This window comes from Meles meles, chromosome 12 (assembly GCF_922984935.1).
Source record: "Meles meles chromosome 12, mMelMel3.1 paternal haplotype, whole genome shotgun sequence".
NCBI classification, from domain to species: Eukaryota; Metazoa; Chordata; class Mammalia; order Carnivora; family Mustelidae; genus Meles; species Meles meles.
Window position 1 is genome coordinate 16,090,584 of NC_060077.1, and position 24,341 is coordinate 16,114,924.

General features: G+C 53.2%; 1 protein-coding gene across 1 annotated transcript in view; it reads left to right on the forward strand.

Annotated features, from left to right (window-relative positions):
• Positions 1 to 10,953: 10,953 nt before the first annotated feature.
• TMEM132B (transmembrane protein 132B) overlaps positions 10,954 to 24,341 on the forward strand; it is a 351,155-nt gene continuing 337,767 nt past the window's right edge. Inside the window, exon 1 of the mRNA XM_046025794.1 lies at positions 10,954 to 11,355. Within this exon, the coding sequence (XP_045881750.1) occupies positions 11,289 to 11,355 (67 nt within the window). The 5' untranslated portion in view covers positions 10,954 to 11,288. The remainder of the gene's footprint in view (positions 11,356 to 24,341) is intronic.

Sequence of the window (24,341 nt, forward strand, 5' to 3'; positions counted from 1 at the left end):
AGATCTGTGATCCTGGCTCACTCTGCTGGGGGCTGCTCTTCGTATGTGGAGACCACCCACGGCCATTCTCATGGCCCCGTCCAGGTTTACAGCCAGCTGTGGCTTCAAATAGCTCACCCTGGGAAGAGCGCCGTTCTTTCAGAGGGTCACTTATTATAATCTCCTTTTCTTAAAGTCAAGTGTACCTTTAACGTAACCTGCCCAGGAATAAAAATCCACCATCTTCACAGTCCTGGGATTGTACAGGGTGGGAGTCTTAAGCCATCTGAGAATTCTGCCTGCCAGAAGATGTGGGACTGAATCGGCTCTCCCCTGCATCCCTCCTTCTTCCTCCCACAGAAGCCATTTCTCTGCCCCCTGCCCCTGCCGGCCCAGCACGCTGCTTGCTGGCAGCTGCAGGCTTTGCTTTCTGGTTGCTGGCAGCTGTTGTCTTCTGGCCATGGGGTTTTCAAAGTTCGCAGTCTGGGCTGTGGGTCTCCATTATGCCTTATTTGCCTTTGGTACTATCCAACCCCAGGGCCTTTGCACTTCCTGTTCTTGCTGCATCACTTTCATGGCTCATTCCCTCACCCTTTCAAGTATTTGTTCAAATGACACTTTTTCAGGGGGGCCTTTTCTGACCCCTTTTTTCTTCCACTCAAAAAATACTTTCTTGGGGGTGGGGGAGCGCCTGGGTGGCTCAGTTGACTAAGTGTCTGTCTTCAGATCAGGTTGTGATCCCAGGGTCCCGGGATTGAGCCTTGCATTGGGGTGGGGGGCTCCTGGCTCAGCAGGGAGCCTGCTTCTCCCTCTCCTGCTGTTGCTCCTCCTGCTTGTGTACTCTCTCTCTCTCTGTCAAATAAATCCAGTCTTTAAAAAAAAAAAAACAACAAATTTTCTCAGGGCCCTTGGCTGGCTTGGTCAATAGAACAAGCGACTCTTAATCTCGGGGTCATGAGTTTGAGCCCCATGTGGGGGGTATAGTTTCCTTTAAAAATAATTAAAAAACAAGACTAACAGATTTTTAAAAATAATAATGCTTTTGTTTTGCTTTTCTCCTTAGCACCCATTTTCCTCTGACCTGCTGTGTGTTTTGCCTGTTTATTTGGTTTATGGTCTTCCCACACTGGAATGTCAGCTTTCCCTGAGCAGGAAATTTGGTGTGATTCTCTGTCACATCCCCAACCCCTAGAGCTATTTGTCGAGCCCTTGGCGCATACTAGGGGCTCAGTAAACATCGGCCCAAAGAATGAATGAGGGTTAAGGTGGGCAGTTTTAACTTTTTAAAATCTGTTTTTCCTTTTTTTTTTTTTTTTTTTTTGGAAAAACCTGAGCAGGCACGAGTGTTCCTTCCCCCGGCAGCCTTGTTATATAATCAGGTCCTTCGTTCTGCAAGGAGCTGTCAGCACTGTTTCAAGCGTTTATACTTGGTGTTTACAGCCTCTCCTTTTAGCTGCATGAGCTCTCCACAAGAGCCCTGGAAATCAGGCCTCACTTCCATGGGGGGTGGGGGGGAGACGGCTCCTGGCACAGCGCGGGGAGGCCTCAGGGACCGATGGGGCCCTTGCCGGTGGCCAAGCAGGCCCCAGGTCAGGGTCAGCCCATGGACAGTGTCATGCTCTGAATATCCACATCTCGGGGCAAAAGGCGAGCTTCGTTCTGTAAATCACAGAGACAGTTGAAGCAGAGGGTGGGAGCAGAAAGAGATGGGTGAGGATTCTAATCTCGTCTTTGCCACTTGCTCGCTGTGTGTCCTTGAGGGCTCCTGCCGTACCCCAATATCTCTTGGGCATTCGGGCAACGTGGCGTCTCAGAAGCTCCCTCATGTTCCTGAAACCTGCAGCAGACATCAACAAGGCAACCCACCCAAACAGTGTCTGCGGTCTTGGCAGGAGCTCTCCCCCCTGGCCTGGGGACCGACCCCGTGATAAGGGAAAGCCACTGGCCTCAGCCGCCCGCCCAGTCCTCAGATCCCAACGGGTCATGGGTGTGAAGCCTCCTTTCACGGCCGGCTTCTTGGAGGTCTGCAAGGCCAGCCTGGTTTGTTGTATTTATTCATTCTTATTATATACTCCCCATTTTAGGCAATTAATAAAAGATTCCCACTTCGGGTTAGCTCATTATACACTATGAATTTGTAAATGTCAAGATGATCGCAATGAAATTTTAGGTGCTGTGGTTTCAAGGAGGCGAGACCCAGGGGGGCTTTAACGGCTGCATTTAATCAACTGAGTGGCACCCCTGCCCCGAGGCAGGTGCGGGGGCTGCCTGGGGGCCGCCGCCGAGCTCAGCCCTTCGGCGTCGTTAACGCACATGAATTTTCATGGCAGGGATCTGAGAGCTCTCGGCGGTCCCCGCTTTCCCAGACAATCAGTTTCTCTCTCCGAGGCCCTCTGATCGGTCCTGACCGCCCAGGTTCTCCCCCGCACTGTTCCAGTCCAGCACTGGTGGGACAAGTTCAGCAGCTGCCAGCAGCTCAGATGGTATAGCCATGCCAGCAAGGCAGAAACCCAGCCACCAGCAACATCTCGGGGGCGGACGCCGTGCTTTGTCCCTTGGGAGGCAGCTCTGTCCGTGGCTTTGCGTCGGGAATGGCTTTCGGCGGAGGGAGGAAGAGCACTGTGGCAGCTCAGAGTAGCTTCAAGCCCCAACTCTGCCATTTTTAGGTGACTTAAAACAAGTGGGTCAAACCCCCGAGCCTCAGTCTCCTTATTTGTAAAATGGGGCTGAAAATACCCGCTCTGATTCTACTGGGATGGTTACATGGCTTGTAACACCGGAAGGTCTTAGTGAACAGTAAGAGAAAGGTGCTCACATTCCACCAGTCGACCAGATGTTATGGGGCAACCGAGCTAATGCTGAGGGCTTCCTCCGTTCACTGAGGCAGGGAAGCACAGTGGCAGCTGAGACATGCTGAGAATTCATCAGGGATGCCCTGGTGTGGGCTGCTCTCCGGGACTGCCCCTTGTAGGTTTAATTAAACATGGCTACCTTATTTAGAGTGTCCACAGTGAAAAATTGGGGTACCCCAGCTAGAGGGTCCAAAGTACAGGACTCATTCAATGCAAACATGCTTAAGGAAGTGTGACACCGTGTGCCTCGGTGGCTCAGTCGTTAAGCCTCTGCCTTCAGCTCAGGTCATGATCCAGGGTCCAGCCCCACATCAGGATCCCTGCTCAGTGGGGAACCTGCTTCTCTCTCTCCCTCTGCCCCTGCACCCCCTCTGCCCGCTTGTGCTCTTTTCTCTCTCAAATACATAAAATCTTAAAAAAAAAAAAAAAGGAAATGTGACTGTGTGAAAAAAAATTCTTTTTTATATATACTTAAAGGCATAAGCATCATCTGTGTCTTCCGCCTGCTGAGCGAAATGTAAGGGAAGGAGGGAGCTCCCTCATGGATGCAGAGTCTTCCCGGGTCTGTTCTCTGCATTGAATCTGCTTGCGTGGACAGCTGTCCCTGGACTCCCCGTCCTCTGCAACCCCACCCTGCTCTGAGGCTGTGTGGTCTGCGCAGGGCTGAAGCCTCTCCCAGCTCTGGGGTTGGGCATGGGACTCCAGCCTGGCCAATCAGCATATCCCATGCCCTGACACTGTGATTGGTTCAGGGGTAGGAACATGACTTCACTGTAGCCAATGATATTTCTTTCCTGCCGTTCTTCTGCGGACTTGGAATCCTAAGGACACTGGGTTCCTGGAACCAGCCAAGCCTGAAGCTGTGGACGTTTTGATGATGTGAACAAATCAATCCCTTCTGACTTTGGCTTTATTGTTATAAAATATAACACTGTTTTGAGCCTGGTGGTTCTAGACAAGAAGAAATTTCTTGGCCCTTTGTAGCGAAATGCTGTGATTTAACGAGCCCATCCACTCCAGCTTGGGTCCTCCAAAATGGGAACGTGAGGACCACATCCGCTGGGCACTGATCTCATCTGTCCATCAACATCTATAATCACCCCCTCCTGTCCTGTGTTGCATCACTTCCTTCCCCTCCTCCGGAACATTGGGACTTTGCAAATGTGGAGAAGCTAATGCATGTTAATCCTGGCGTGGTCCGAAATGCTCTCTGATTTTCCCACAGGAAGCTCCCCTAAGCAAAGACTAAAGAATAAATATAATTTGTGAGGGAAATAAAAAATACTGAAAACTGTACACAGGCCTTTGTGCTCAGAATGAAGAACTATGCAGACAGGGAAAAGCCCACCCATGTCCTGGCAATGGCTCGATACCATCCCTCACACCCATGTTTTACCACAGCACAGTGGGTTGAACAATTATAACAAGTGACCATAAAATCATAACTAGGGATGATATCACTGAATTTCTAAATTTCGTTGTGACAGTCTCCTTGATATTTACAAATTCGTAATGTATAATGAACTAACCTAAATGGGAAATCTTTTATTAATTGGATAAGCCAGAGAGTGTATATTAAAAATGCAAATGGGCACCGCTCTGCACTCATGGGAATTTGAATTGGTACGTTTCCAAGAGGCACTTGATGTGGAAATCCCTGAACTGTACCTGCTTTCACTCGACGATCCGTTCTTTAGGGCCGTACCCTGCAGGATTGTCCATGCCCTTGTCCAAACGTGCAGCTCTAACTCACAGCCCAGAGATCAAGATTCCCGTGCTCTACTGACTGAGCCAGCCCGGGGCTCCAAGGGAGCTCATTTTTAATAAACTGTCTATAGACTATAGCTAGAGTAAGGGATGGAAACACATGAATATATTAGAGGTGGTTATCTCCGAGGGGTGGGGGTTATGCCTTTTCAATACTTATTTCTTTTGTGCCAGGAATGCATATTTTGGGAAAAAAACTCACAAAGTTAGTATACAGGAAATAACATTTTTTGTACTTTCTACCATTTGACTTGCGATCTTTTGTTGAGTGGAAAATACATATCGCAATCCATTGGGGGCTTTCCTGTACATATGTTTATCAGGCTGCTTTTGGCTACAAGTAGCTTGTTTAATTCAGTTTATCATCCCAGTGGATGGGAAGTCTGGACTGGAGGCTGACACCGTGGCTCAAGGTATTGTCAGGAGCTCTCTGTCTTTCTGTTCTGCCACCTGTTGTGGGTAGAGGTACTGTGGTGCCTCAAGGTCAAAAGAGGCTGCCAGAGCTCTCCCATCACACCTCACTCTCTAAGGCAGCAAGAGGGAAGAGGTGGAGGGTAAAATGGGCCCTTTGCCTCAGTCATCTGGTCCGGGAAAGCATCTTCCCACAACTACCCTTTACATCTCATTGGTCAGCACTGGGTCACATGCCTTCTTTAGTCAGCTCCATGGCAGGAGGAGATGTGATTGGCTGAGACCTATAAGGACTCCTTCCCCTGCCCTCAGGGCTCAGCCTGATGCCACTCAAACCAATGGGGAGCCTTTCAGGGAGGAATTAAGGCTGCATCCGAATTTCTGGGGGTCTTAGGCTGTGCGGAGGCGATAGTGGGTAGGAGAGGCATAACCCATCCATCTTGGGGACTGAGAGACCCCTGGGGTCAGACTGCCTGGGTCACCTCTGACCCTGCCACTCCTCACAGGCTGATCCCATGGCCACAGGCACATTGTTCAACCTTCCTCGGGGGGTCAGTTCCCTCAACCATACAATGAACTGATAGTTATGAGGATCCAATGAATTACAGTGTGTCAGCCGCAAACTACTGAAAGCAGGTGTTGTGACAGAAACTTGTACCCAAGCATTCACAGCTGCACTACTCCCAGCGGCCAAAAGGTGCCAATAGTCCTGATGTCCAGTAGCAGACGTGTGGATACACAAACGTGACCTAACCGCGGGATGGACTATTCTCCAGTTACAAAAAAGGAATGAGCTAGGGACTCGTGCTTCAGCATTGGATACACCTCGCAAACATGCTGAGTGCAGGAAGCCAGACACAAAAGACCCCGTTTCTATGAAGTGGCCAGCGCAGGCAAATCCAAAGAGACAGAGGGAGAATTGGTTGGGTGGTTGTCTGAGGCTGACGCGAGGGGGGAAAGGGGAGGAGCTGGGCACAAGGAGTCTCCTTGGGGTGGTGGAAAAGTTCTGGAACTGGATATTGGTGATGGGTGCACAGCATCATTCATGTACTCGATGCCACTGAACTGTATACTTTAAAGTGATTAAAATGGTAATTTTGGGTTATGTGTAATTTACAAAAATAAAAAACCAAACCATGGAAAGCCCTTAGAGCTGTGTCCGCCTGGTCTGTGTTAAATGCTAGTATTTGTTTGTTCTGCCCCAGAGCGGTTAAACCCCGTGCAGGAGGTCTTCCCGTCCACTCTGTCATCCCCATCCCCACCCCTACCCGGGGTCAACCTGGGCCTCCAGGGATCATTCTGCTCCCAGGTCCCACTGGGAAGCTATGGGAGGCTGGGGGAGGGGACGTGGGTGGGGGTTGGTTAGGGTGCTTTCTGCTTAGCCACACCTGGAAGCCATTTTTCCCCGGGGGCTCCCCACCCACTGGGACTCTACCTGGAAGTGGACTCAAGCCCCTCCTGTTCTCAGTTTTCACGGAATTTCTGCCAACTTCCAAGGCTCAGCTCTTTTTTTTTTTAATTTATTTATTTGTTAGGATTTTATGTATTTATTTAATTGACAGAGACAGTGAGAGCGAGAGAGTGAGAGAGGGAACACAAGCAGAGGGATTGGGAGAGGGAGAAGCAGGCTTCCTGCTGAGCAGGGAGCCCAATGCGGGGCTCCAGCCCAGGACCCCGGGATCAGGACCTGAGCCGAAGGCAGATGCTTAACCGACTGAGCCACCCACATGCCCCAAAAGGCTCAGCTCTTAATCGAGTGTCTTTTTTTGGTCACTAATTTCACCACTATTTCTTGGATGGTCCCCTCAGCTCCCAGCACTGTTTCGGTCACTAGCTATTTGGTGAACAAGACAGGGGCTGACTTCCTGGGGGGGGAGAACAGGAGGAATGAAGTTTCTCTCCCGGTATGCCTGAGAGCAGGGAGACCCAACTATGCAGAAAATAAAAGAAATGGAACAGAGAGAGGTGGGGTACTTGCAGTCCGGGGTCCCCAGAAAGGGGACCCTTCCTTCCATCACTTGTCAGTACATTCAGGTGTCGCAGTTTTGTCCTTCTGGGTTTCCTGTCCAACCAAGTGAGCTCACTTGTTTTGAGAGGCTGTCCTCACCCACCATCCCCGAGGTGGCGGAAGCGGGAGTCGACTCCGTTCGCTGGAAAGAATGCCAGCTACCCTTTCAGCGGAACGGGAATATTTGCATCGGAAAAGGACAGTCCCTCTTGGCAAAGAACATTTTAACGGGTGGGTCACGACGGGGGTCGCCGCACGTGTGTTGGAAACGTGGGCGGTGCACAGGACACAGGGGTCTTCCAAAGCTGGGGCGAGCTCGGCGGGGGTGGGGAAATCTCTGCCCTGTGCCCCTGTACCCCCTGCCCTGGGCGCACGGTCCTCCTTCTGCGGCTCAGGCCAGGCCCGCAGTGCCAGCGACAGCCACGAGATGGCAGTGTCGCTCCACGCCTGTGGCCCGGTGGGCGCGTGGGCTGAGCAGAGCGGAGCTGGGGGCGGGGAAGGACGCGAGAGGGCCCGCGTGGGGGCACCTGCCTGACGGATGGGGGGCTGCGGGACCTGGGGCAGCAGAGGGCCTCGAGCTGGCTCTTAGTTGGATCTGCCTCAGTTTCCTCATCTCTACACAGGGGAAGAGTTTGGGCTGTTTAATTCTTGATCCTGCTTCCAGGCTATGAGGCCAGTAGGTTGGGGGTTAGATTCTGGGTTTGCTGGGTGGGGGGGTGAGGTAGGTGTGAGAGGAGGGCTCTGCCCAGCTTTGGTGGGGGGGCGGATGGTGTCCTCCTAGGTCATAGCTGCCAGTCCCTCCCACCTACCCTGACCCCTTCAGGATCCGGGAAGGCTTTTTTAACCTGCTCAGAATAACGCTGGAAATACCCCATTACCGTCTAGACTCAGAGGCCTCGTTTAACATGCAGGAGTCCTCCCCCAACCACAGGACCCGCGGAGACAGGGCTGGAGTTCTCATCTCAAATAATGAGCTCAGAGAATTCAGGGGCTCGTCCAATGTCACACGGCCGCGTGGAGAAGCCACCAAGAACAGATCCCTCTCCCCAGCCATCTTTAGCTGAGATCGATGGGTGGGGGGAGGAGTTGTGCCCATCTACCTTAGCTCTGTAACAGCAGAACTCAGAACAGTATGCGAACAGGGCTGGAGAGGGGTGGGCTGGGGAGGAGGCTATTTTATTTAGTCATATTTTAAAAATTATTTTTTCGAAGTTATTCACTTTGTAAAGTAATCTCTACACCCAACACAGGGCTTGAACGTAGACCCCAAGAACTAGAGATGCGGGCTTTTTCCGTGGAGCCAGCCAACAGGCTCTGAAGGGTCCTGTGTTCAATGGCTAGTCCGGGAAGGCCTCTCCGAGGAGGCGATGTTTGCGCTGAGCTCCGAAGGGAAGGGAGAGGGAGGCAGCAGGGGTTGGAGACGGGCTGGGTGTGCCCAAAGCAGGGACGGGCAAGGGCAGAGTGCAGAGGTGGGAAACCTGGGCCTGAGGAACAGCTAGGACCCGGTGGGGAGGTGAGGCAGGGCGGAGGTAGGCAAATGACGCGCCTGCGCTCCCAGCCCTGCCCTGCAGAAGCGAGAAGGCTCTGTGGGGTGTGTGTGTGTGGGGGGGGGGGGGTAGTCCCTGGGGAGGGTAGTCCTTGGGAGGTTGTCTGCCATCACTCCTGACACTGTATATCCCTGGGCTCAGGGACTCAGACCTCTTCACCCCTTCCCAGTGCACCTCCACCAGAAAATGCCTTGTCTTTGGTCACAGACCTCCAGCCCTCACTGGCCTGCCTGTCTGGTCAAACACGTGGGTCGCCTTGGCTTGTACCCCACCAGGTCCTCCAGCTAGGAGCTCCCCAGGGATTAGCTGTGTGTGCATTTTCTCTTTTTGAGATAGAGAATTCCTGGAGGGCAGGCACCTGCATTCCATTCATTTTTTTCCTCCCCGTCCCCTCCCCCACCCTCTTACAGTCCCTGCACACAGTAGGGGCTCAGCTCTGCAAATCCTTATGAATGCAGGAGTGGGAAAGAGTGGGGGAGGCAGCCAGGCTGGGAGGATCCCAGGAAATGGCGACACTGTCCTGGGAGTGGGAGGGGGTGGGATCTTCCTCCCAGCAAGGGGAACAGTCACAGAGAGGGGACAGATGGGCCCTTCGCAGGCGCTTCCCCGCCCCCCGCCCCACAGGAGACCACCCACTGTCCAGCCTGATATTTGGTTCTCCATGCATGGATCACAGGCCTTGCCAGAGAACCCAAAGCGGGCTTGGCCAGTGCATAGGTTCTTTGAAAAAGAAGCCTATTAGCTGCTACGGGAAAATCCCTTTCTGTCTTGCAATTAACCTGGCCTAGAGACTCGCCACCTGCCCCTAGCTCTTTCTTCCTTTTATCTAAGAAGAGCTGAGCGCCGCTTCTGCTAATGAGCTTGTCTGTACTAATGAAGCAGGTGCCCTGTCCCCCGCCATCCCCCCTCACCAGCTGGGAGGGGGGAGGATTGTTCTTCTGATGTGAGCTCTGGGCCCACAGAGGAAAATCAGATACATGATAATAATGACCATAATGATGAGAATGATAATGTCCACAGTGGATCCCTTTAAATGAGCTCTTACTTCATAGGTCAGGAGCTTTATATGCCTTATGTGGGACACCTGGTGGACGCTGCAATGGCTTCCATTTCTCAGATGGGGAAACTGAGGCCGGGGAGCATAAATGACTCGACCCAGGTAGCATAACCAAAGAGTGGCGGGACAGGGTTCTCAGCCAAGACTTTGAGACTCTGCCTCCCCCACACAGCCTATTGACGTTTCCAAACAGTTTGACCCACTTTTTAATGGAAAACCCAGGCAGCTGGAGCCAGTGGCTGGTACCTGGGAGCTGGGACGGAGCAAGGACTCCCACTTCAGGGGCCCACCTCCCGCCCACCCTCCCTCCAGCTGCCTGGGGCAAGTTTCAGGGCATCTGAGGACTGGTGCAGGAGCCCCCACCTGCGCCCAGCATGATTCATTCATTGTGCTGCGCCCCAGTTGCCCCGCCTGGGTTAGGGTGAGGGGTGGCAGCGTGGGGGTGGGTGGACAGTAGGTGCTGTGACCCCCAGTGAGGCCCTGTCCCCAGGTTGGAAGAATCCCATCACCCAGTCCCCGTCCCCGCCTCCACTACACCCTCGCGCCCTGGCAGCTCACCCCTCCTCTCACGCCCCTCCACCTCCAGGGCGTCCTCTTGCTCAGGTAAATAAGGGCACCCGAGGGTTCCTGCCTCACATCTGGGTAGACATCCCAAGACGCCTTCGATGATGTCTTTCAGGATCCCTGACCGCGCCCAGCCAGCGCACCCGTCCTGGTCCTGGGGCTCGGTGGGCACTCCTCAGGTAGCCCCCAACTCCCTGAGTCCACCCCTGCCCTCCCCTCCCCCACAGGCACCCCCCAGCTGTGCCAAATTTATCCCAGGACCTCGCGTCTGCGCTCAGCCTTGCAACCCCTGTGCTCTGTGGGCCCTCACTCCCCCGCACCCCCTCCCCTCCAGGCATCCCTGCCCCATTCCAAGGACCTTCCCCTGTCTCCCCCATCCTGCGACCTTGGGAACTCCCACAGCTTGGCCCGAATACACCCAGGTCAGTGTGCTTTTGGCCAGCAGGTGCCCCCTCCCGCGGCCCCGTCCGCGCACACGCCCCCGACCGCCCCCGCGGGTCTCCCCAGGCCTGTGCGGCCCAGAGGCCTCCCCCAGGGACGCCGGGGAGTGGCACGTCCCGCCGCCTATGGCTGGGCGGCCGTCCGGGTCCCCGTCTCCGCGGCGGGCCCGCCCCCTCCCCGGCCCCGCCCCTCCCGGGCCCCGCCTTCCCGCCGCCGCCCCGCCCTCCTCCCGGCGCTCTCCGCTCGCTCACTCTCTCGCGGGCTGAGGGGCGGCCGGCAGCTGGCGCGGGCAGAGGCGGCGGCGGCGGCGGCGGCGGCGCCACGGCGATGGGACGGGCGCTGGGGCGCAGGAGCCGCGGCGGCGGTGGGGCCCGCGCAACTCGGGCCAAGTGCGGGGCCGCCGGCGCGGGCTCGGGGCACTGAGCCCCCGCAGCCCCCAGCTCCCCGGCCGCGCACGGCCGAGCCCCGGAGAGCGCGCAGGGGCGAGCGGAGGAAGCGCCGCCAGCGCCGGCCGCCTGCGTCTGGGGAAGAGCGGCGCCCTGGGGGCGAGCCATGCGCGGCGCCCGAGCGTAGCCGCCGGGGGCTGCCCCCCGGGAGCCGCGGGCCGGGTCGGGCGCGCGACAGGAGCAGCCCCGCGCCGCGCCCACCGCGCGCCGAGGACCATGCCGCCCCCGGGCCGGGCGCCGCCGCTCGGGCTCCTGCTGGCGCTGACTGCGCTCCGGTGCCCAGGTAACGCGTCCCCGGACCCCATCCCCGGCCCCGGCCACCGCGCACAAAGTTGACTCCCGCGCGGGGCGGCCACCTCCTTCGCAAGTCCCTGGCATCTCGCAGCGCCGGGACTCGGGCAGCTCTGCGGAGACCCCGGGAACCCAGGGGGTCCCCGGCACGTACCTCTGCCCAGCGCGAGAGCCCGCCAGCCTTCCTCCCCAGACCCCAGCTCCTCTGCGGATTCCTTCAGGGCGCGCGGGGGCAACAGACCGGAGGCGCTCAGCCTCTCGAGGCGGGTGGGGGCGCGCCTCCAGGAATCTAGCCCCCTCCTCGCCCCGCCTGGTGCTGGTTCCCGCGGGTTTTTGCTGTGACGGGGCGTCGGTGGACCCCTTCTCCCGATTTCCTGATGCCCCCGGACGACGCACGGCCGTGCGTTGCCAGGACACCTGCGGGGCCCAGCCTTGAGGTCGTCTCGGTCGGCGCAGTCTGTCTGGCTTGTCCGCAGCCTCTCCCCGCGCCTCGCCGCACCCTCCTGCTTTTACATTTTACAACCCCCCCCTTCCCCGAACATGTCCCCTCCCCAAGTGGCCTCCCCTTAGGTAAGGCGCAGGCTGCTTCTCGCTTTCTGGAGACGCGTGCTGCCCCAGCGCCTTGACCCCAAGGCGGCCAGGCAGCCCCGCGCGCGCAGGGCCGCCCGGAAAGTGGTGATGCCTAGAGCCATTGCCTGGGTACCATGGAGCCGGGCTCCCTGCTGAAACCGACGCAGCTGTCGCCAAAACCTAGTGAGTGGGGAAGGCAAAATAGTCATGTATTTTCTCTCTGCTGGAGTTTGGGAAGCTTCTACCACCTTGGGGTGGCTACATGTTGGTTCTAGAGGAAACCTGTCTTAAAATGCTAATCTCTCTCCTCCCCTCCCCCCACCCCAAATAGCGGAGACAATCCTAAAGGCTCAGATGAACCCTAAAGGCTCAGATGAACCCGGAACAGTCACGAGCAACATCCGTGTGCGTTTGGAGAGCTCAGTTCTCCAAACATTTTTAAAATCGGGACCCATGATGTGGGAGCAGATAGCTTTCGCGTTAGAAAAATTCTCATTTCCTTAACAAGCAAACGGCACAGGCACCCAGGCTGCTGTAGGAAAACAGAACTTTAACTTTTCGGCTGTAACTGCTTTAGGGAGGTTGCATTTAGGAACACACCTTGTATGCCAACTTAATGTGTGATGTATTTGCATGGAAAAAGTAAATATTGATTTACTCTGAGATGCCCTTAAGTGACCCAAAATATTTCATAAAACCTTCCACTCGGAGAGAACCTTCTGTCAGAGATATCCATCGGCGTTCAGCCTGGGCTTAATGTGTGGATGAATCTTCCGTCTGCCTGGCCCTAGGCAGCTATGATAGCTGTTCTGCTCTCAGCTTTCTTCTGTGGTACACAAGGGGGGTCAAGGCTGTTTTTTCCTAGCTGAAGCCCTGGGATCTGTTCCCAAAAGTGCAGTCCCTTGGACTTGAAAATTGCAGTTCTGTCTCTATTTTGTTTCTCCACGGGGGTCAGCCTTTGCCTGGATGTGCTCGTGGGGGAATATTGGAAATCTCTCCGAGAAGCTGGCTGCCTAGTCCTTGTAAGAGAAGATGGAGAACCCCCGCCCCTCCCCTAGCAACAGAAGAGCTTGTGCCTGGCTCTGGGGGGCCAGATCCTGGCAGGGAAGGTGTGCCGCCCCTGAAACCTGCTGCTGGCCCAGCTCCTGGCGGAGCTGCCCAGCTGCTTTTCCCCGAGGCTCAGCTGGGCAGCTCTCTTGGTGAATGCCACTAGGACAGAGCCCTCCATGCCATCGTCAGGTTCTTGGGAGCCCGTGGAAGTCTTCTACCGGTCCCTACCAGGGACATAAAGAGAGACAGTTTGATAACTCTATATTTAGCACCAGTTAGGAGAGCTAGGAAGAAAAAAACAAGGCTGGATTTCTTGAAAGATACTTAGCTGCCTACTGTTGGTGGAAAGGTTCAGAGGAATTAGCTAGAGCTTCCTTCAGAGCTGGTTGGATTTTCTGGGTAATTTCTGGCATGATTTACCGACCACGTTTGGCTGAGGTTCGGGGAGAGGGGCTGGAAGGGTTCTGAGGGAAGGAAGGACGCCCTCTCCCCCATCACACAGGGACTGTCTGCTCCGTGCCCCCCCTCCCCCCGCGTGGGTAGCTGCCATGGTAAAGAGTCTGGTGGGCGTACTTCTTTCAGCCTTGCAAGCTCTTAAACATATGGAACTGTACTTGGTAAGAGTCAGCACAAATCTTCCAGCTTAGCGACTAGGGGGCCCCCATTATTCAAGCCACTTTTGTGCATTCTACGGCTTTGCAAATTAGCGGCGCTGTTAGAACCCCTGCTGGGGAAAATGGACACGCCTTGCTCCATTGACCCATTGTGCTTGGGGTCTATAAAATTAGGGTGGGTGGAGAGCCCCCGACAGAGGGGCCTTGTGAGTGGCAGAGCCTGCTAGTGCCGGGAGGGGGAGGCGGCTTTGGCCTCAAAGCAGAGACACTCCTCACCCTGCCCGGCACCTTGGCATGGCCTGTGGTATATTTCATTCTCGCTACAATAGTGGTTTTGGGGGGGGGTGCCTGTGGATGGTGTTACTCTTCGGAGAGGTGGCGGGAAGTGGTATGCAAATGCCGTCACCTCCCCTGAGTGATTTAAGGACAGTACAGTGGAGGTTCCCAGAGTAAATCATTTCAAGTCCCTCCTCCCCCCACCGGATGCAGGGAACTTGGGAGGCGTGGGGCTTCTGCTTGAGTGGTGCTCAGAGCCAACAATGAGCACGGTGGTTGCCATGATCCAAGAGAGCCAAAGAAACCTCTCGTTTGTGGGTGTGAAGTCCAGGAGGGTGGTCTCCGGGCCGGCAAAGCCCTTCCAGAGGCCTTGTTCCTGGATGAGCCCCCCATTTGTACGCGGCTGGGTGGCTCCTTTCTTCTCTCCCGGGACTAATAGTGAATTTCCCTTTGTAGCTATGGCGTCGAGCAAGCGCGTGCTGCCTGTCACCGTGGGGAGGTGGGGGTGCCCCGGCCCCATAGTCAGCATCCTGGGGCCCGGGTGGCACCACCAGCTCCCTTTTGGACTAAGTGAGCGGTCTTGCAGAGCAAGGAGGCATCTTAGAGCATCTACTCCCCTCCCCCCACAGCCCCCTTTGTATATGGGAAAAAGGAGACTGAGCAGGGAGTGACCTGCTCAGGGTCACACGGCGCATTGGTGTCTGAGCATGCTCATGGCTCACACAGTTTCTCTTTTTAAAAAACTCTCCACCTAGGCGTTTCTCACTGGACACAGGGGAGTCTTTCTGGTCAAGGAGTTCTACTGTGTGGTCCTGGAGGGGACTGTGGCTCCATTTAAGGAGCCCAAGGTCACGAGAATGACAGCGGCTCGGGATCAGAATAGCAGGGGTCAGCTCACAGAGGCAGCGGGTCCTCCAAGCAGTGCCCCTGGGGACGGGGCAACGGAACCAAGAGCTGCCACAGGTGTTCACGGTGTCCCCGCCCCCATCCCAGGCCTTGCCCTGTCTGGACACGTGCTGGCAGGTGGACACTCACGACTCACGGTTTCTAGGGGAGCATACTGAGATCCAGAGACGCTAAGTAACTTGCCTGCCGTCACACAGTGTCAGGAGCCTGGCTCCGGTGCTGATCTGTGCCCCTCCCACCCCCCAGCCAGATGCCCCTGTGGGGCCTCACGCGGCACAGTGTGGGGATGGGCTTCTTGATCCCACGGTGCGGTGGATTCCAAGTCACGTCCCTTCCACGGCCCGCCTTCTCTGGGGGCTTGTGCTGCTTTTCTGTAACAGGTAAATCTGTTACTGTGAACTGAGGCTTAGAGCCATAGAAATCCAACAGATGGGAGTCAACTCTGCAGGCAACTGGGAATCCTTCAGATTGGGTGCCCTCGAGGGATTGGGTGGTTCTGTTAAAGGCTGAGACTTTGGCGGACAGAATCCCCCTCCTTTCTATTTCTGTTTCAGTGGACCTCAGAGTCTGCATCTCAGTGACTAACCCTGACTGACTGCTGACTGTGTGTTCTGAATGAGTCCTCTACTACCCGATGGGGGTAAGGATGGTGTTCACCCCACTCTACGGTTGGGGAAGCTGAGACCCACAGAGGTGCTGTGGCTTATGCAAGGTCACAGCCTGAGAGGGAGGGGGGATGCATGGGAACCCACAGTGAGCCTGGCTCTGAGTCTGCTCTGAACTGCTCCCTTCTCTGTGAGCATGGACACCGAGTGTTGTGGGCAACTAATTGGAATTTGAGACTAATTTGGGCCCAGGGGACTCGGGGATGTGTCTTAAGTTGAAGGCAGAGTTGGCTCTTTTTTGAGAAAATCGTTTTGGGGGATTTTGGCTGCTCTAACGTCAGCCCCCTTGGTTGTGAGCCCTGGAGTGCATTGGCAGGGAGGTTGGCGTTGGGGGAATTGAGCCTGCGTGGAAGTCCAGCGGGAGAGGGTTGCTCTTGGGCCGTGTTTGGCCCGCAGACTTCTCTTGTTTGTTGCCCGCATTTAAAAAGTGGGAGGTTTCAGTGTCACAGTCCAGGTTGTTGACTGCTCCCTAGAAATCAGGAGATATTGAGGAAAAAAAAAATCTCTCTGAGGCTCAGTTTCCCAATCTGTAAAATGGGTTCTGTCTTAGTCCATGCAGGCTGCTGTAACAAAACGCCACAGGCTGGGTGCCTTGTAAACAACAGACCCTATTTCTCATGGTCCTGGAAACTGGGAAGTCTAGGATCAAGGTGCTGGCATGGGCATGTTCTGGTGAGAGCCCGCTTCCTGGCTCCTAGATGCCGTCTTGTCGCTGTGTCCTCCTGTGTGGAAGGGCGCAGGGGAGACTCTGGGGTCTCTTTATTACAAGGGCACTAATCCCATCCGTGAGGCTCCACACTCATGACCTCACCACCTCCCAGAGATCCCACTTCCTGATAACATCACATCGGGGCCCAGGTTTTATCACATGAACTTTGGGGGGACATAGACACTCAGCCGATGGCAGGCCCTGAACTTAGCCCCTTGCTGATCTGGTCACAAAGTTGGGTAACACCAAGGGAGTGAGGGAGCTGTGTGCACGGCCTGTGGTTAACAGGAGGGAGGACAGGAAAGAAGGGAAGGCCGGGTGGGCTCCTCGCTGTAACAGTCAGAGCTGTGAAGTGAAGGTTAATGGTGGCTTCTCACTTTGGGTTTTTCTGGGTTCTTGGGTCACCATCCGGGGAGAGCTTTGGGGCTCAGTTGTATTCCTTTTGGGGATACTGAGGCTCAGAGGGGCACAGGGACCTGATCAAGACAACGCTCACCATGAGTGGCAGCCTGGGGGTCTCCTTCCCAAAGTGCCCGACTCCTGTCTTTCCTGCCTCTAAGGTGCCCTCTTGGCCTGGAGTTTTCTCTCAGTTTCCCTGCCCTCCGGCTTAACTGTGACTCCAGGGGCCGGCATTCTAGGGCAGGTTTGTGTGACAGAGAGAGAGGGAGACAAGGAGCCAACAAACTCGTAAACAGGAAAGTCCTCGACAGTAATCTACGCTCCTCTGTTGCACACAAGGCAACGTGATGGGGACTGACTGGGTAATCCAGGAGGACTTCCTGGAGAAGTTGGCATTCATCTTAATCTGAGACCTGCATGATCAGAAGGAGCCAACCTGGAGAAGGGTGTTCCAGGCAGAAGAAATGGGAACACTTGCAAGGTACCCTGCACAGTGCCTGACACATGGCAGGTGCCAGGAGCTGCCTGCTCCCTCCCTCCCTCATTCATTCATCAGACAGAAATTGATCAGCTCTGAGCACTGTGAGGGTACAGTATGGAACAAAGGAGACACATCCCCCATTCTCAGGAGCTGGTATTCTGGTGGAGCAAGACCATAATAAAACAACAGACAAAGAGAGACATGATGTCAGGCAGTGACAGGTGTCACGGGGAGAGACAAAGCATGGTCACTTTTTGTTACTTTATTCGCCACCCGGGTGCTTGTTTTGCTCCTTGCCTCTTGATGCAGGATGGCACTTGATGCCCACTGTCTGCCGAGGGGAGGGGAGAAAGAAGCCTGGGTTCTTGGAGTTGAATTCCGATGTCTTCCCCTGCTTAAACCCCCTGGGTCCTCAGTCAGGGTGTTCAGAACTCCCTTCCCTGACACCCGACTCCTTAACTGATCCATAGCCTCTCCTCACACTTCAGTCCCAAAATAGTTACATAAAAAATCAATAGAGTCCAATTTGATTTGCTGTATTTTATTACTGAGGGTGATGGAGTGTTTGGAATCGCCTGGTGCTTCTGAGCCAGGTTGTTTTGCGGTGTTAACCTAAATTAACCCGTTGGGGGACCTAACTCATCATGGCTGGGCTTCGGTGCCCAGAATTCAGCGCCCAGGAAGGGTGACTCAGTAAATAACGCATCACTAATGTCTGCTTTGTGCTCGGAATGCCTCCCACCAGGGCTCTTAATGCAGCGGAGCAAATGGACACATAAAAATGGTACCGTGGCTGCTGCCCGCGCTCCCGGGGCGGTTCTGCGTGCCTGCCGGAGGGTCCTGTCTTTCCTTCCGGAGCTCCGGAGTGGCAGGCTGGCTCTGCCTGGTCTCCCGGCCCTCGGAGCCCATGGCTCCCTTTGTTTGCCCGGTTCCCTGCATGTTGTGTACTGTTGACGTATTTAGATCCTCGGCTTGGTATTTTTCCCTTCCGTAGTTGTGCCATCTGCCGCTGCGGGCGGCTGGCGCTCCTGGGCGGGCTGAGGGGGCCCGATGCATGGGGCTGGGGGGTGCCTGGGCGCAGGGATGAGGGCTCTGCGGATGACGAGGCTGCAGGCGAGGTGGGGGAGGCCGGGTGGGAGGGGACCCTATTCTCCCGGAGTCTGCTTGCTCCAAGCGGAAATATGGGGCAGGGGAAGGGGAGGGGCGTGGTGTGGATGGAAGATGTCACTTCACCAAAAAAGTTTCCCAGGGTGGCAGTGAATCGGGACTTTTCCAGTCTAGTGGAGAGCCTCTGGCTGCCTTTGGGCTATGTCTGGCCCGGAGACGCGTCTTGTTAGTCGCCGTCAGTACCCAGGATCCTGGCTTCTCTCAAGAAATTGGGAGATCTGGGACGCTGCTCTAGCTCCTTGACCTCTCTGGGACTCTGTTTCCCCATTTGTGAAATGGGTCCTGAACTCCCTCTGGCCGCTCCTCTTTGAAACTCCAGCCCGGTCTGCTTCCTTTCTCCCTGTCTGCCGTTGTGCGTTGGAACTTATTTTATTGTGCACCTGTGTTGTGATGGGCCCCGTTCTTGGGGTTGGGGACACGTAAGAACAAGACAGCCAAAGGCCGCTGTCCTTGTGGGGTCAGCGTTAAGGTGGAGACCGATACTGGACTAAATGAGTAACTAAAATGCAGTTTGAGTGGAGGTTAAGTGGTGGTAAGCACAAGGGAGGGCCCCAGAGAGGGAATGTTGGAGGGATATTTTGCGATTTAATTCCATTTCATGTCATTATTAAAAAATTTTTTAATTAAGTAAACTCTACACCCAATGTGGGGCTTGAACTCATAACCCCGAGATTGAGACTCACATGCTACGCTGACTAGGACAGCCAGTCAGGCACCCCTGCAATTTTATTTTATTTTATTAAAAGATTTTTTAAAATTTATTTGGCATTTATTTATTTATTTATTTATTTATTTATTATTTTTTATTTATTTGACAGAGGGACACACAGTGAGAGAGGGAACAGAAGCAGAGGGAGTGGGAGAAGGAAAAGCAGGCGTCCCACTGAGCAGGGAGCCTGATGCAGGGCTCGATCCTAGGACCATGACCTGAGCTGAAGGCAGACGCTTAATGACTGAGTCACCCAGGCAACTTGGCCCCTGCAGTTTTAAATAGCAGCATCCGGAAAGGGGACATTTGAGCGAAGACCTAAAGAAGTGAGGAAGCTAGCTATCTGGCGGCTGTCTTGGGGAAGAGTGTTCCAAGCAGAGGAAATAGCCAGTCCAAAGGCCCTGAGGCTGGAAAGTGCTTGGCAGGCTCAAGGATGGAAAGGAGGCCAGTGCAACTGAGCTGAGCAAGGGAGGGAGAACAGTGGATGAGCTGATAGGGCCGAGTCTGGTTAAGGACAGTGGCTTTTCCTCTGAGTGGGGTTGGAGCCGTTGGCAGGTTTAACAGAAGAGGGCCGTGCTCTGACTCCCAGGAGCAGAAGCCGGGAGAACCGAGAAGGGCTACTGCACTAGTCCAGGCTTGGATCACAACGGTGACTATAGGGGAGGTCACAAGTGGGATTTGGGTGCAGTTGGAAAGTGACTGCACAGGCTAGCAGACTGATAGATTCGTTCAGTAAATATTTATTGGGTGCCAATGCTATGCCTATCACTGTGCTTGGAATTGGGGCCAAATCAATATTTGTTAGCGATGAAATTAACAAACAGAATGTACATCTGTGAGTTGGGCTTTTGCCTTCTGCAAGTTCTTCCCCAACAGCCCCGGGGAGAAGGTTGGGGTGGGTGAGTGTTTCTGCATCTCTGGGATGGATCTGGTAACATCCCTAGTGAAAATACAGTTAAGGGAATCCAAGGATGATCCCAGAAGCAAAACGCTTATTGGGGTAGTGCCTGGCACATACTTAGTGTTCAGGAAACAGTGGCAATTATTGATAACGTTGTTAGGACCATTAGGAAGCCAGGATCCCGTTACCCTATTTGCCCCTGGAAGCACAGTGGGTGGAGGTTGGATTTGAACCATGATCTCTCAGACTCTGGTGTTCATGGTTCCTACTGGAACCAGTAATATTAAAAGAAGAAAAGTTGCCGTGCTTATGATGTGATTACTCTGGGACAGTTGATTGCTCGTTTGCCAGCATAGCTGTATTCGCTTTATCTAGTAGACGTGAAGGCGAAATGTTGCGTGTCAATCAAATCCTATCTTCTCCATCAACTTCCACAACATGACACGCTGCTTATTATCTTCTGTATTCCTTAAATCGGCATCCCCACACGATGGCCGGTGGACTAAATCTGGCTCTCTACCTGTGTTTGTAAATAAAGTTTTATTGCAACCCAGCCACGTCCAACTGAGCCACGTCCACTGTTTACACACTCCCTGTGGCTGCTTTCTCCCAACAATGAGAAGTGAGTCGTGTCAGGGATCATCTTGCTTGCAAAGTCTGAATCAACTACCGACTACCTAGCCCTCTCAGAGAACAAAGCTTGCCTTAAAGGAAAGTCAAACAAGGAATGCTCTGTAGATGGGTGCTTCTAGCACACATTTGTGACCAAGAACAAATATCCCTTTTTAATGGCAAAAAAATTGTCCAGCGCATCTGAATGAGAAGAATTGTGGGTTTGGTACCACTTGGTTGAAAAAAAAACATATTGATTGAAAGTTGCCATCAATTCAGTAATGCTTTTGAACGAGTGGGTTTTGGTAATTACAGTAGCATTTATGTAACATTTTAAAAATAGTAGCACATGTGTGTACGAGATATTTTTACTCTGTAGGCAAAGCTGGTTGGCTTATCGCTCAGAAGACCCCTTGTAGGGATGCTGCCGGAGATAACCAGTATTAAAGGAGCCCACTGGTTAGTTATTTTATGCTTGGCATGACTTTGATCAATGGATCTCTTTTATGGCCTTGTGTTTTTTCTTCTTGGGTTCTTTTAAAGATGAACTTAGCCTTCTGTTGTGTTTACTTGTGACACCCAGGTCTGTGGTACTTTAAGTTTTCAGGGCTAAGATTTCAAGTTCACTTATGGAGATCATGTGCCAAATGTGAAGTGTTTATCTCTATATTAATGTGGATTCTTATCATTGCAAGGGACAAAGTTGGGAATTTACTGGACTCTGGAGCCAGGAAATTCAAGGAAGAAACAGCTTCAGGCATGGCTAGATCCAGGGGCTTAATACTCCTAATGAGCACTTCTGCTCTCTCACTTTTTCTCTTGGTTCTCTTTTCCTCTGTGTTCATTTAATTCTCAGACAGGCTTTCTCCACCTCCTGGCAAATCTGGCCACAGTCAGCTCCAGGCTTTGTTCCCAAGCCAGTCTTCTCTTTTCTAATCATAACAGCAAGAACCCCTGGACTAACCTGGGTGCTGTACTGACCCCTCAACCAGGGACTGACTGTGGATGGGATCCTGTATGTGATTAGCCACATTTAAGCCAAAAACTCATCTCTGGAGTTGGAATTGGAAGCACGTTGCCAGAAGGAGAGACAAGAGATTATTTCCCAAAGGAAATCGTGGTGCTTACACCAGAAGGAAGACAAAGTTGCTGTAAGAGCTTACTAAGTGAGGTGGGGAGAACCTTCCAGGTGGGGAGGGCCCTCACACGTGGATGGAAGCCTCTGGTGCCCTCCTCCAAGGACCCCGTAGACACCCCACCCCATTCTGTGTGCGCTCTCGGCAGCTGCTGAAACCGCTGGGCTGCTTTATTGTACTTGGGACCTCGGAAAGCCCCAGCCCGGGGACTTCACGTGTATTTTCGTTGCTTTGAAAACATGGAGTATCTGGGATGCATTCTGCTAATATGTATGAAAAGAGAACCTGGTCTTTGACCCAGCAATCCTACTTCTGGGAAAACTATTTTTTTTTTTTTTAAGAAGTGAAAAACACCACTATACAAGGGTGTCTGGTTAGGGGTATTTAGAAGCAGCATCTTGTGTGATGGTGACAAAAAAGAGATGACTGTCCATCCATAAGGTCGTTCTTGACTGCATGGTAGTGTTTCCCTATGGACTACCACATAGCTGTTAAAAAGAGCAGCTTGGAGGGGCGCCTGGGTGGCTCAGTGGATTAAGCCGCTGCCTTTGGCTCAGGTCATGATCTCAGGGTCCTGGGATCGAGCCCCGCATCGGGCTCTCTGCTCCGCAGGGAGCCTGCTTCCTCCTCTCTCTCTGCTTGCCTCTCTGCCTACTTGTGATCTCTCTCTCTGTCGGATAAAGAAATAAAATCTTTAAAAAAAAATCTAATTAGTATTTAAAAAAAAAAAAGAGCAGCTTGGAGTTATATCCATTCTCCTGAAACAGGGTTTACTGTCAAGTGAGGAAAGTGAGTTGCATGGTAACTTAGAATGTGCAGTGCCATTTTAATAAAGCCGATGAACCAGAAGTCCCCTCTGCGTGTAAAGTAGCCAGTGTTTATATAGTGCTCGCTATATGCCCGTCACGATTGTAAGTACGTTACATAGCCGTCTAATACAACAAGCCTAGGTGTGTGGGTATTGTCACATCCCTTTTAAAGAAGGAGAGATGAGAGTTATAGGACTTCAGTGAAGGAATGAAGGGGGTGATGTGGTGGGTTGCAGGAAAGGAGGGACAGCAAAGGGAGGGCATCAGGAGGGTTTGAGACATTTTAACCATGATAATGCTGAGTTTTATGTAGAGAGCCCCGCTTTTTCCCTTAGGGTTTCTGAGTCCCTATTGGGGCTGGTGAACATGACTTTCTAGGGAGCCTCCAAATTTGCTGCTGTATTTTGCTGATGCATGGAACTCAGGCAGCCGGGGGCGATGGTGCTTTGTGGTTCCCTGCGGGAAAGGGAGCCTGGGTTTGTGGTGTGATGGGCATATCTGGTGAGAAAGGTTTCAGTGGTGAGTAACACAGGCAGACTTAAAATGGCAGTGGCTTAAAAAGTAGGAGCTTGTTTCTCTCCCAAGTCAGATTCTGGAGCTGTGTAGTTCAGGATTTTAGGTTGACTCTGTCCCATGAAGTCCTCGTGGGCCCTTGCTCCCTTCTGTCATTTCAAGCTTGTGGTCTTTGTCCTCATGGTCCAAGATGGCAGCTGCGGGTACAGCAATTTCATCTTCATTCCAGGGACCAATATGGGGGTGCAGACAAAGAAAGGGTAGAGGAGTGCATCAGATGTCTTTTGGGGAAGAGTCCTGGTAGCCCCATGGCGCTTCCTCCTGTAGACTTACATCCCACTGGCTGTGACTAAGTCACATGGCCACATCTAGCTGCAAGAGTCTGGGAGGTGTTTTGTTTTTAGAGAGAGAATGGGAGAGCGATTGAGCGGGGTGGGGGACAGAGGGAGAGGGGAAGAGAGAATCTTCATCAGGTTCCACGCCCAGCAAGGTGCTCGATCTCACGACCCTGAGAGCATGACCTGAGCTGAAATCAAGAGTTGGATGCTTAACTAACTAGGCGCCCTCCTGGGGAGTCTTCCTTTTAGATGGCTACAGATCAAGAGTTCTGTTACTATAGAAGAAGGACAGAACGGATGCCAGGGGAATAATTAGTAGATGGCGATGAACACCTTAGCAGGGTAACACAGTATTTGGAGAGAAGGCATGAACCATCAGGATCTTTTATTACTTTGTGTGTGTGTGTGTTTGTGTGTGTGTGTGTGTGTGTGTGTGAGAGAGAGAGAGAGAGAGAGAGATTTTATTCTGTCTCCTAAGGTGGGGCTTGGGAGACATAAGTTTTTATGGGTGCCAAGAGGAAAATGAAAGCAGATTGGTGAATGATAAACACCATCTTTGTCAAAGATATAAATATGGCTTAAAGGAATATTACAGATAAATCCAAAGTCCCTGTAGGAAATATATATATGTATATATTAGATATAGATATAGATAGATATATATAGATCTATATCTATATTATAACAGTTTTAGGTTTGTTTTTGGTACGTATATATCTTGTCTCTTCCCCACTATCCATGTGTGTATAGAACTATCTTATTTTTTTGCATTGCTGCACAGTAGTGCATGATATGGAAATATCAAAGTATTGAGTGATTTCCCACTGCCTCATAAGAAGGGGATTCCCCGAACATAGAAAAGGGGGTCAGAAAGAAGGGGTTCACCCCCCCAGGAACACTGTGCAGGGATCAGCACCCCACTGGGGTCTGTGGACATTTGAAATAAGCCGAGGTGGGTCTGGGGGATAGCAGGAGGAAGAGCTGACACCCGAGGAAGTGGAGTTAACCACCATGGGGACGATGGGGGACGGGTCCTTAGGGACCTGCTGCAGCTTCCCCAGGTTCTAGTCCTAGTGGCTCCCACTGTGGAGGACTCCCAAAGGACTTGGGCTGCCAGCCCATC